This window comes from Chenopodium quinoa, unplaced genomic scaffold (assembly GCF_001683475.1).
Source record: "Chenopodium quinoa cultivar QQ74 unplaced genomic scaffold, ASM168347v1, whole genome shotgun sequence".
NCBI classification, from domain to species: domain Eukaryota; kingdom Viridiplantae; phylum Streptophyta; class Magnoliopsida; order Caryophyllales; family Amaranthaceae; genus Chenopodium; species Chenopodium quinoa.
In genome coordinates, this window is record NW_018745174.1 from 2226410 (window position 1) to 2239284 (window position 12875).

The window sequence follows — 12875 nt, forward strand, 5'->3', positions numbered from 1 at the left end:
GTTAGTATCATGCCTAGGATCTTGCTATTTTCATTATGCTTTAACATGATTATTATGATTATGATTGTTATAATTGTTATTATGATGATTATTGTTTGATTATTGTTTTAATTATGATCATGATTATTTTATTTATAATTTAATAATTATTATGATTATTTTTATTTATTATGTTGCTTGATATATTTATTGTTATTGCTTGATCACGCCTTTTATGCATGTTTAAAGGGAATTGGTACTTAGCTTGTAATCACGCTTAATAAGATATTTAATAATCTTGTTAGGGTTAATTTGATTATAATTTCAAGTGATCGCCAATAATAGTTTATTTGTGCATTAAATTCAACCAACATAGATAAACAGGTTTAGGGTTAACCTATTGATTGCATGTTAATCAAAAAACGCACATGAATACGATCAGAATAAAGTAAAGGCCTATTATTAGGGCAGGTTTAATCTCTTTTAGGTTGGATTTGTACCTTCATCCCCGAACCCTTATATGGTTCAAGACCTTATGGAGTTGACGATCTCTTGGATTGTTAAGGGGTGTAACCTTCAACCTGTGAACGGTTTACAAGCTCATAAAACTTGTTGGCGACTCTTTTGCTCTATCTTCTTTCCCTTTAGACGCCACCGTACTTTAGTGATCAACAGTGGAGTTCAAGCAAGGGGATTAACGCTTGAATTTATTCCCTATATTACGACTGCTAAAAACAGTCGCAACTAGCGACTGTTTGTAAAACGGTCGTAATCTGTGACGTTTTAGGCGGTCGCAACTAATTTATTTTTATTTTGAATTATTTTTCACATGTATTTTTTTAAAAAAGAATAATTCAAATATGCTTGCGACGATGTAAATGGTAAAAAACCGTCGCAATAATTTGCGACCGCCTAAAAAACAATCGTAAAATTGCGACTGCAAAATAAACGTTCGCAGATTTTTAGTTTTGTGACCGTTTAACTGACTTTCGTAGAAAAACGATCTCAATTTGACCGGATTTTAGTATTGTAGAAAGATAAAGAGTAATACATTTATTTTCACTCACTAATAATATTGTTTTTTACTCATTTAAAAAATATAACTTTACCAAATCATTTGGGACTAGAGCGTTGTAGTATGTTGTTAAAAAATTCTTAATCAAAAAAGGATAAATATGTTTGATATATCTTTCGTTAGCTCAAAAATATGTAAAAAAAAATTTACAATGGCCTGGATCTATCTTATCTATCTATACGACTATACTGTTTAGTAATGAGTTAAGCTAATAATTAGGGACTAAACTTTTTTAATTTTCACCTTTTGGGAAAAGATTAATTTTGTTAAGTATTGGGGCCCACTAATTATTTTAGGTTCTAATTTATCAAAGACGGTGTTTGGTACGCATAATTTAGATATAAGGTATGGTTTAGAATGATTTAAACCCATACCTTATGTTTGTTTTATGATTTTAAGAGTTTCATCAAACCCATTATACCTCAGACCCCCAAGTTATGGGGTTTAGAAACCTAGGGGAGGAGGTGGATTTGACTCATTCTCATACTTAAAGGTATCATATTAAAGAAAACAATTGTATTCCATAATCATACCAAACATATGGTATTAAGAATCAAGTTCCAAACTCATATCATTATGGTTTCATTATTCTTGATTCCAACCCTATACCAGTTTGTGAACCAAACACTCCTTAGTGGTATGGGATCTCCCCTCAATGATCTTTTATTTTGTTCCTTTAAAAGTAATTAATTAATTAAATTGCAAATTTTCTTTTTTCATAGTAATATTACACCTCAATCAAGTCATGCATATCTATCAAGTCAGTCAAGTCATGTATCAAACACAAATCATTTGACACATCAAAGTTCATTGTATAGTACTCGTCAAAAACAAAAACAAAAAAAGGTTCATTGTATATAGTTGACTGACAAGCTAAGATTATTGTTAGAATTTCATTAAAATGCAAAGTAAGAATAAATATTTGAAAAAAATAGCATTTTGAAATTCTTTAACTACATATATACATCTTTGGCTTCACCAATTCATACTCATCATGATTGCGTGCAGGACTGTAGGCTGAAAAACTTGATTCTTGGAGAGTAAGAAAAAAACTTTAAGTAAATTGGAGATGATATGAAGAAGGCTTGCTGCTATTTTTGGATGTTGGATACTACAACATTTGGATGTTAGGTGTTGTTTTTAGTTATAGATTTTTGTATTGTATTTTGGTATTTTAGTTTTAGAAACAGAATTGAAATACAGAAGGCTATTTATTGAGGTTGACTATCTTTGTTTTTTTTTTTTTTTTTTTAGAGTTTTAAAGTTGATGTTCATGTTTTTATTTTGCTTTGGAATAACTGAACTTTTTTTTCTACTGCAAATCATGCTAAGGTTGGTTAGTAAGTTTTTTAGTTGGGTTAAATTGCTTGAGAATTAACCATAGGTCCCAAACAATGAAAGAAAAAAGTTCAAAGGTGAAAAGTAAAAAATAAAGTTTAATCGCTAATTGTTACCTTAACTCCTAAAGTAGTTACCGCAGTTATCTCAACCCTAAAATACACAGTCACATGCAAAACAAAAAAATTCCCCGCCAAATTTTTATTTTATTTTTTTTTCTCCTTTAAAAATTAACATGATAAAAAAAAGTTCATAAATACAAGCTTACAATAATTTATAAAAATATTTTAAATTACATACCTACCAAGAGTCTTATAAGGTAGACATAAAATGAATTCAAATTTCAATATATATATATATATATATATATATATATATATATATATATATATATGACCATACATTTTATTTTATATATATATATTTTTATTGCTTCATTTATACTAAATTCACTTTAATTGACTTCCATTATTACTAGTATACAATATATACACATGATTTTCATTCATATATGACCATACATTTTGATTTAAGATACTATTTGAATTCACATATATATTTCTCATCAGTGAAAACTTCACAAATTTATAACTTGTCTATCTACAAAGTTATAAATAAAAATTATTGTCAATTATTGGTTGCTTATTGAGTATAAACATTTCCTATTAATAATTGAGTTTCTAAACTGTAAAAATTGTAATATAATAACTTGTAAAAGGTTCTTCGCAATAATGGAGAAAGAATGAGAGAACAATACAAGGGGTCTTACTTATTTTAACAGTCCTCTTAGTTGTGATCTAATTAATCACATAAAAGGTCTTTTTATAACAAAAGAAAACATTAATGAAACCGTACCCTAAATATTCCCCAAGTATAAATTAAATAGCTTCCATAGAAGAAATATAATATAGTTTTAGGAAACATTCCATAAAATACGCTAGGCTTCAAACTGGAACAAAAATGTCTCACTCGACCGGGCACTGAGATGCCATTCTAAGCACGTCCGTGCCCCATCCAAAAAGCCAATGCGGAAGCTTAAAATTTAGAAAGTCTGACCAGGCACGGACGTCGGTAATAATAATGTTTTAGCTTCATCAATACTTCGTAAAATGGCCATGGATTACTTTTTGGTTAAATGTCTAATCAAAATTGGGCATATGCCTCGTCGTTAGAAAACTCTTGAAACGAGCTGTCACCTTCGACTTAAATCACCTCAATATAACTTATAGAATAAGAGTTGCATTCAAAGTAAGCCCTATTAGATTTTGATTCACAAATTATTTTTGATACCATTGTTTTATGCATGCAATTTCTACTACTTCCACTATTTAATTACACTTACCATTCAAAAATTTACACTATTTACACAATTCTCAATCTTTATCATCCTTGGGAGGCCCTTTTTTTTTTTTTTTTTTTTTTTTTTTGTTCCCTCTAGGGTTTTTCCCAGCCTTCATTGCTAGGTTTTTTCAATTTTTTTGAAGGTAATTCTTCTCTCCTCTCCCTATTCTCTCCACCTCTACCATCTATTTTCCTCTTGGTCTCAGTTGTGAATCTTTGTAGGGGCCTCCACTGGTGTTCTTACCAGTGGTAAGCCCCAAAAACCTTTAAATTGCTTTCAATAAATAGTCTCATCCTTGAGATGATGATTTTTCTCTTGAGAATATTTTCTTTTTATATTTCTATGGCAAGAGTCGAAGATTTAGGGTTTCGTAATCTCTACAAGAATCCAGGGGACAATATGAGTATTTTCACTCAAACGACTACGCAATAGTGGATTTCAAGCCGAATCAGTACGAACTCACATATTGTATTGCTTCAGATGAAGTTTTTATAAAGGCAATTGTTAATCAAATTTACGATGTATTTAGTTTTAAGGTGTGTACTTATGTTGGAATTCTTGATTTCTCAATAATTAATGTAAGTGCCATTTGACGATACTTTATTAATAAACTAGGTTAATCCTGTGCGATGCACGGTTTAAGCAATAAAATATTTGATCATATATATTACTCTGTAGAAGACATGATATTATATATTCTTATTAAATTCATAATTAAAATAAAATTTAAAAAATGACAGGATTAGTGTTTAGTGGTTAATATAGGAGGAAAGAAGGAAAAATGAAAGAGCTACTATCAATTACGTAGTAATTTTTTTTCTCTATAAGAAAATTGTGTTGTTAGTCAATTTAGTAAAAAAAATATTAAGTTTTTATGAAAATGTGATAGATAGATTCCATCTTCATGTCCAAAAAAAAAAACTTTATCATCCTTGGTTTACTTTGTGCGGAATCATAGAGATTAGTCCCAATAATACACACACTCTTAACACTTGTTCAATAATCACTATCCAAAAAGGGTAAAAAAAAATCTGACATGACCTTATTACATTTCACAAGTGAAAATGATTGTTTGGTGAGAGCTCGCTATCAATGGATTCATGTGAGACCGTCAATTATGTGTGGATCATGTATACACAACGTCTTCAATATTATGGCTCACCGCAATAATTATTGAGAGCTATCAATGTGTTTGACGTGATTTAATTGAAGTGATTAGGTTTGAACACGAGGCTTTTTTTTTTCTTTTTTTTTTTTTTTTTTTTTTTTTTTTTGAATACGAGGCTAAACAAAGCAAATTTTAACTATAAGCATAGTAAATTATACTCCTATATTTGTTACTTATCCCTATAATATAATACTTCCTATGTTCTTTTTTTTACTTGACCCGTTTCTTTTATCATGCTTGTCAATGCAAAACTTTAACAGTCAATAATTTTAATTCTCCATAATTAAAAAATATAAAAAGTTATATATTATGATAGTACTTATTGAAACGAATTCAAAATGATTCAACATAAATATTTTTTCCTTACATATTATTAACAAAACACGGTCAAATGAGGGGTGGTGAATAATGTAAAAGTCAAAGCGGGTCAAGTAAAAAAGAACGAAGGAAGTAATTCATATTTGTTTTAATTGATTGGGCAAAAACTCCACCATGTTTGTCACCCAATTGATAATTTAGGCGTTGGGGTAAAGGATATATGCTCCCTTCATGTTTAAATAAATTAAACATTTTGACTTTTTACACTATTTATATCAAATTTACTTTGACTAATGTTCGTGGTTTATATAAATAAGAATAAATATAGTCAGGTAGATAATTGTTGGAATCATATCAATGAATAGTTTATTAATATTCAATTATTATAATTTTTATTTATTCATAAATATGATAAATAAAATTATTTGCAATCACAGTTTTGCATTGGCATATGTGTACAATGGAAACGTTTCATTTATTTAAACTCGGAGGGAATAAAAATCTCCTAAAATATAGATATTATCCCTTAAAATAATGAGTCGAAGAACAATGGATAATAATGGAGTAAAGCATAAATACAGTCCATGAACTATTGTATAAGGGTAAGTTTTAGTCCCTCTCAACTTTTTTGGAGCATTTTAGTCCCTCCCCCACCTTGAAAGGGGTTTTCCAACCAAAACTTTAGTGAGAAGAACTAATAATATGAATTAAAGGAGTAGGAGGAATGAGTTTAATTACATGGTTTTTTTTTTTTTTTTTTTTAAAGTAAGAATATATGATTTTCCATCTTTAATATTTTTGAAGAAAAATAAAATTTTGACAAAAAATAAAGGAAGTTTTGTTTTTGTTTTTTTTTTAAAAATTATTAATGGGGTGTTTTTGGGAATTTTAAATAAAATTTTGAAGAAAAAAAAAGAAAAACAAAAAAAAATGAGTCATGATCCCTAAACTATTGATGATTTAACATCCCTAAACTATTTTGCTGACTCATAGTCCCTAAACTAATGCTTAGTCAGCTTAGTCCCTAAACTTTTGGCTGGAAAACACCTTTCAAGGTGGAGGGGGGGGGGACTAAAATGCTCCAAAAAAGTTGAGAGGGACTAAAACTTACCCTTATACAATAGTTTATGGACCGTATTTATGCTTTACTCGATAATAATGTGAAGTTACATTTCCAATTTCTTATTTCATAAAGAACTAGATTTCACAAAAGATGAAATTAAAGTAGCTAGTCTAATTGTCACTTAAGAGCACTAGATATCCAATTATGCATAAATTACAAATACAAAGCATTTCTCCCACATTGACCATTAATAAGAAACGATGGAGATGTCACTCAAGTTAGAGTATAGAATTCGGGTCAAGCAATGGATCAAAGCATACCTTTCTCGGCCTTTTGGCTAAGATCAAGTGTAGTATCTGTTCTTATCAGTTTAATATCTGATACGTGAGTCAATGACTCACAACGATATTAAATTTATTTTTTAAGGGGGAGGATCCATCACGGTAGCTTGCTATCGGGATCCTTAAGCGTCGCCTATGCGTTGCAATATAGCAATGGCCTGGCGTACCCTACCAAATTGAAACCAAATCTCTTGTTGATTTAGTCTGTTACAAAGAGTGATAACATGTATTTATGGTGAATAACTGAATATGATTGAAGTTCTTAATATGTTTAAATTTTTCCTGTTTGGTGGGACTAAGTTGTTTTCAGGGAAAACCAATTTCCCTTTTTACATTGTTTGATCCTTCATTTTATATGGCAATAATAAGAATGAAGTTTTCTTCAAGGTGAGATCAATTCAAAATTGATTCGTTAAGGACTCAAGGAGGCTATATAGTTTATGCCGTTAAAAAAAAGGCTATATAATTTAGAAAACAACCTTTTTTTTTTCTAGCTGAGTTCATAAATAAGTGTGTTTCATGAATGACCTTCATAAATGAGATTTGCGGTTTTCACATTTGTAGATATCATGTACATAATATCATATAGTTTATCATCATATTCACTCTTATCATATAGTCTAGCATCATATTCACTCTTAATATAGTCTAGCATCATTCTATTTGATAAAGCGACTAATTTAAATCAATTGTTGTAGAATTGGGTTTCTATTGCTATAGGTCACATGCTCTGCTTGTGATATTTTCTCTGTTTTGTATTTTGTCTTTTTCTAGTCCCCTGTCCTTTTGTAATTGGTTGGTAATTTCTTGGTGTGTTGTCCTTGGTTAGAATCATCCTAGGGATTTGTAGAGCAACCATATATATATGATGTAGAGGGGTGAGCCCAGCTTTGTAACACAAAAAAAATATCAGTGAAAATACTGATAAAAATCAATGAAATTGAATGCAGCAAATCTGCTATAAAAACACCTTAAAGAATTTTTCTTTTCATGGTATCAGAGCCAAGTTACGCTCAAAATCAACGAAATTTTCTTTTTTTAGAACAAAATATTCAATCTTTGAAGTCTCATTATGCCTGAGAGTAATGAGAACGATGGAACCCAAACTGGAAATGCATATGCAGATCCATACTACTTGGCGAATTTTGACCATAGTAGTTCCAATCAACAGCCCGGTATCATCATTTTTAATGGTGAAAATTATCTGAACTAGACCAGAAGCATAAGAATGGCATTGGGATCAAGAAACAAGCTTGGTTACATCGATGGAAAGCTGAAGAAACCAAACCCAGGTCACGCTGATTATGGGAAATGGTATAGGAATGACAATGCTGTGAGGGGTTGGATACTTGCTTCCATGACAAATAGTCTTGCTGAGAGTCTAATTTATTTAGACACTGCTAAATAACTCTGGGGTGAAGTGAAGGAGAGATATGGGCAAACAAATGCTCTGCTTTTGTATCAGCTTAAGAAGGAGTTGAGTGATCTAAAGCAAGAAAATCAAGCTGTTGGGAATTTTTACTGCAAGCTGAAAAATTTATGGGATCACATATCTTCTATAGAAGGAATACTTGAGTGCACTTGTGGTGCAATGACTAAGTGTACCTGCAATATGATGAAGAAGCTAGCAGATGCAGAGTCTCTCAACAAACTGATTCAGTTTCTGATGGCCTTGAATAAGGGATTTGAAAATATAAGAGGAAGCATTCTTGCTATGGAGCCACTGCCACCCGTGAATAGAGCATTTCATCTTGTGCAACAACAAGAGAAACAAAAGGAAATCACTGGAAATATGCAAAGTACCAGTGAAATGAGTGCAATGAATGTGAAGAAACAACCTGTCAACACTTGGCAGAAGATAGAGTCTAAGGAAGCAAAAATGAAGAAGAAGTGTGACTATTGTGGTATAAGGGGACACCTTAGAGAAGGATGATTTCATCTCAATGGATTTCCAGATTGGTTCAAAAATCCACCAAAAGGGAAAGGAAATCAGAAGACAACAACAAGTGCAGGGAAAGAAAATGCAGAACATGCCGGTGAAACTCCTCTTGACAAGAACTTTGAGCAAGGTGAGTCAAGTGGAACTAAACCAGATGCTAATCTGATTTCCACTTTGGTGCAGGAGGTAATGAAAGCTATGAGTGACAAACAACACATGGCAAACTTTGCAGGTAATCTCTTAGCCTCAAATGTAGGGCATTACTTTCAAGTTTTTGATCTAGGAAGTTGGATAGTTGATTCTGGTGCATCAGACCATATGGTAGGAAATAGGAATTTATTTCACACCATAAAACTCTTAGATTATCCAATAAAGGTAGGCCTTCCTGATGGTCAAGTGAAAAATGTGAAGGAAATAGGAACAGTTAGATTGACTGCCAGAATTATGTTGAAAAACGTATTGTTACTTCCTGATTTCAAACACAACTTGATGTCAGTAAGTAAATTAATAGAGGACGATGTGTGTTTGGTAAATTTTAATAAAGATGGGTGTGTAATACAGGACCCTATCAGTAAGGAAGTGATTGCTCGAGGAAGAACAAAAGAAGGGCTTTTTAGATTGAGTTTTGGGAAGAATGAAGTGAAGAATAGCTCAAGTAGTAGTGCTAGCAGTAGCAATAATGTAGTGAGTGATATGAAACATAACTTGAGTATTTTACATGCTAGATTGGGACATGTATCTTTGTCTAAGATGAAACATTTGAGCTTTTGTGATTGTAAAAACTTAAGTGAATATTTTTGTGATACTTGTTGTGTTGCTAAACATCACAGAGTTCCTTTTAAACCAAGTAATTCTATTGCTAGCAAAGTTTTTGAGCTGATTCATGTAGATTTGTGGGGACCTTATAAGGTCAAAAATATTACAGGTGCTTCTTATTTTCTGACTATAGTAGATGAATATAGCAGAGCTAGTTGGACACGTCTTATGTCCAAAAAAGAACAGGTGAAAGGGATTTTGAATAATTTCTTAAACTTTGCTGAAAATCAGTATGGCAGCAAAGTAAAAATCGTGAGAAGTGATAATGGGACATAAATTTTTCAACAGGGATGTGGAAAAATCTTAGGAGAAAGAGGAATTCTACACCAAAGAAGTATAGCAGGTGTTCCACAGTAGAATGGAAGAGTAGAGAGAAAACATAGGTTTCTCTTAGAAACAACAAGAGCCATCAGACTTCATGCAGGTTTACCCATGTATTTTTGGGGAGAATGTATTCTAGGAGCAACTTATCTCATTAATTTGCTTCCTAGTTCAGTGTTGGGATGGAAGACTCCCTTTGAGAAGTTGAACAAAAGGAAACCTCAATATGGACATCTAAGAGTCATTGGATGTTTGTGTTATGGGTTACCTACAATAAAGAAGGGTGACAAATTTGAAGAAAAGGGAATCAGATCAGTCCTACTTGGATACCCTTATGGACAGAAGGGATACAAGTTATTTGATCTTTAGAAAAGAAAAATATATGTGCAGAGATGTGAAGTTTCAAGAAGATACATTTCCCTTTCTTACTCAGAAAGGTAATGTATATCAGAATATGCAAAAGCAAGTGTTAATTCCCCATATAGTTTCCAAAGTGGAGGAAGTAAGGATGGGTGAAAACTCGATACATCAAGAAAGTGTAGAAAGTTTGGATGTGTTGCAAACAGATGAGTCAACAGATGAGTCAACTACACCATATCATGTTGAGCAAATCTCTGATGGTGTCCTCAATTCGACAGAAAGTATTGAGGATTCTACGGGAAGCACTCAAATCCAGAATACTGAAGATGAACCTCAAGGTGCAGGTGTTAGAAGATCAGAGAGGGAAATAACACTTTCAACTAAGTTGAAAGATTATGTATACAAGCTACCAGGAGTTCAGATTCAATCAAAGTTTCTTGCAATCCATACTGTGAAAGAAATGCAGAAGCACTCACCCGAGTATGTTGCTGGTATGAGCAATATGGTGAAGGTGGTAGAGCCAGAAAGATATGAGAAAGCTCAAGGACATACGGGATGGGAAAATGCTATGAAAGAAGAACTTGATGCAATGGAAAGGAATGGAACCTGGAATCTGGTAGATCTACCTTAAGGAAAGAAGGCAATAGACTCAAAATGGGTTTATAAAGTGAAATGTGACAGATATGGAAATGTTGTTAGATTGAAGGCAAGAATAGTAGCAAGAGGTGACAAGCAAATTAAAGGGAAAGACTATCACCATACCTTTTCCCCTACAGTAAAACTCAGCACAGTTAGGATTTTGACTGCTCTTGCTACAATAAAAAACTGGAGCTTCAGCATTTGGACGTCAATAATGCTTTTTTGCATGGGTTTCTTGAATAAGAAATCTACATGAAGCCACCAAAGGGGTACGAGAAAGGTGAGCCAGGGCAAGTTTGCAAGTTAGTGAGAAGTATCTATGGTCTCAAACAAGCTTCGAGAGCATGGAACTGTGCGCTGAAGAGTTTTCTCATAAGACATGGATATAAACAGTCTAAGAAGGACTATTTCATGTTCACAAAGGAACAAAATGGGAAACAAGCTATCATTTTAGCATATGTTGATGATTTGTTGATTACCGGAGACAACTTGGAAGAAATAGAAAGATTAAAAGCTAATTTAGACTCTGAGTTCACCATTAAGGATCTTAGAGAATTGAGATTCTTTATTGGAATTGAAGTAGACAGAAATGAACATGGTACTTTGTTGAATCAAAGAAAATACATACTTGATATACTCAAGAATGTTGGCATGGAAGATTGCAAGATAGCAAAATTCCTTTTTCCAAAAGGAATGAGGCTGTCTACTGAGACAGGAGAAATCCTTGCACACCCGGAGATTTACAGAAGAATTGTTGGGAAGTTGTTGTATTTAAATATTACCAGACCAGACATATCATATTCAGTACAACAACTATCCCAATTCATGCATTGCCCCAGAAAACCTCATTTACAAGTAGCATTACACGTGATCAGATACTTGAAAGGAACCATGGATTGGGGATTATATTATCCAAGAAATTCAGAATTGAAGATTGAAGGATATTCAGATGCAGATTGGGGAAGTTGTGCCTTTAGTGCACGATCTCTTACTAACTATTGCATTTTCATTGGACAATGCCTTGTTTCCTGGAAGACAAAGAAGCAAAAGACTGTATCGAAATCATCCACAGAATCTGAATACAGAAGTATGTCTCACACCACAAGTGAACTTGTGTGGGTGGATGATATTTTTGCAAAATCTTAGTGTCAGTGTTCACTACTGCAAAACAGGCCAAAGAGACTCGTCCAAATAAGCCAAAGAGACTGCCTTAGAGGCGGTCTCTAGCTAAGCGGTCTCTTTGGCAAAGAGACTGCTTTTTAGGGGTGGTCTCTAGAATGAAAAAAGTGAGACTGCCTATTAAAGAAAAACGGTCTCTAGAATAGAAAAAGTGAGACTGTGTATCAAAGAAAAGCGGTCTCTTTTTTGAGAAAAGAGAGACCGCTTATTGAAGTTAGGCAATCTCTTTTTTGATAAAAGATAGACCGCTTATACATAAGCGGTCTTTCGTGTCATTTAAAAAAAAAAAAGCTTATTAAATTTAATATTTAAACTTCAAATTATAATTATTTAACGTTTTATACAAATATATGGTACATACAACAAATTACAAAACCCAATGTACAAAGTATAAAAAAAAAATCTATAAATCCTAATACGCATCTTCAGCTTGAGCTTCAAATATTCATATCGTGTTGGACAATGTGCTACGAATATGAACTGATCCATATGCTCATAAGCTGCAATTAAAAAAAAATGAATTAGGCGAAAAACTTAAAGAACTAACCCAAAAAATTGTAAATAACAACTACCTTCGTCTCAAATCCAGAAAATCAAAAACATAGAAATTAACTTACCTTAGAAAAACTACTCATTTGCTGAAATCAAAACTCACTAATTAATAAGATAAATGGAAATAAATTGTACTATGTAAGAGATACGACTTTCACTTTCAATTTACTCTTCTGTATAGACAATGTATGGTAATATAAAAGTATAAAACAACATTTTCAAGATGAGATCTAGTAATTTTTGAAACTATTATTGTGATTTTGAGATGGATTTTGATCTAATTTAAAAACTGTATGCGGTATCGAAAAGTATCAAAGAAAATGAAACTTTCAGTCCGCTCCATAAAATTACTACAAAATTCAAAATTCGAAATTTGAAATTTAGAACTATTCCTTAAATAAATTACACAAACAAAATTCAGAAAAATTACACACAAATATCAATT

General features: G+C 32.1%; 1 protein-coding gene across 1 annotated transcript; it reads left to right on the plus strand.

Moving 5' to 3' along the window:
• The first annotated feature begins 10951 nt into the window (after positions 1-10951).
• LOC110710650 (uncharacterized mitochondrial protein AtMg00810-like) lies at positions 10952-11845 on the plus strand. Its single transcript, XM_021888974.1, has one exon. It carries the CDS (start codon positions 10952-10954, stop codon positions 11843-11845), a length of 894 nt encoding a protein of 297 aa, XP_021744666.1.
• Positions 11846-12875: the final 1030 nt, after the last annotated feature.

Bases quoted from the DNA above. Each gene is read 5' to 3' on its own strand.
- LOC110710650 (XM_021888974.1), top strand. From the start codon at position 10,952: ATGAAGCCACCAAAGGGGTACGAGAAAGGTGAGCCAGGGCAAGTTTGC.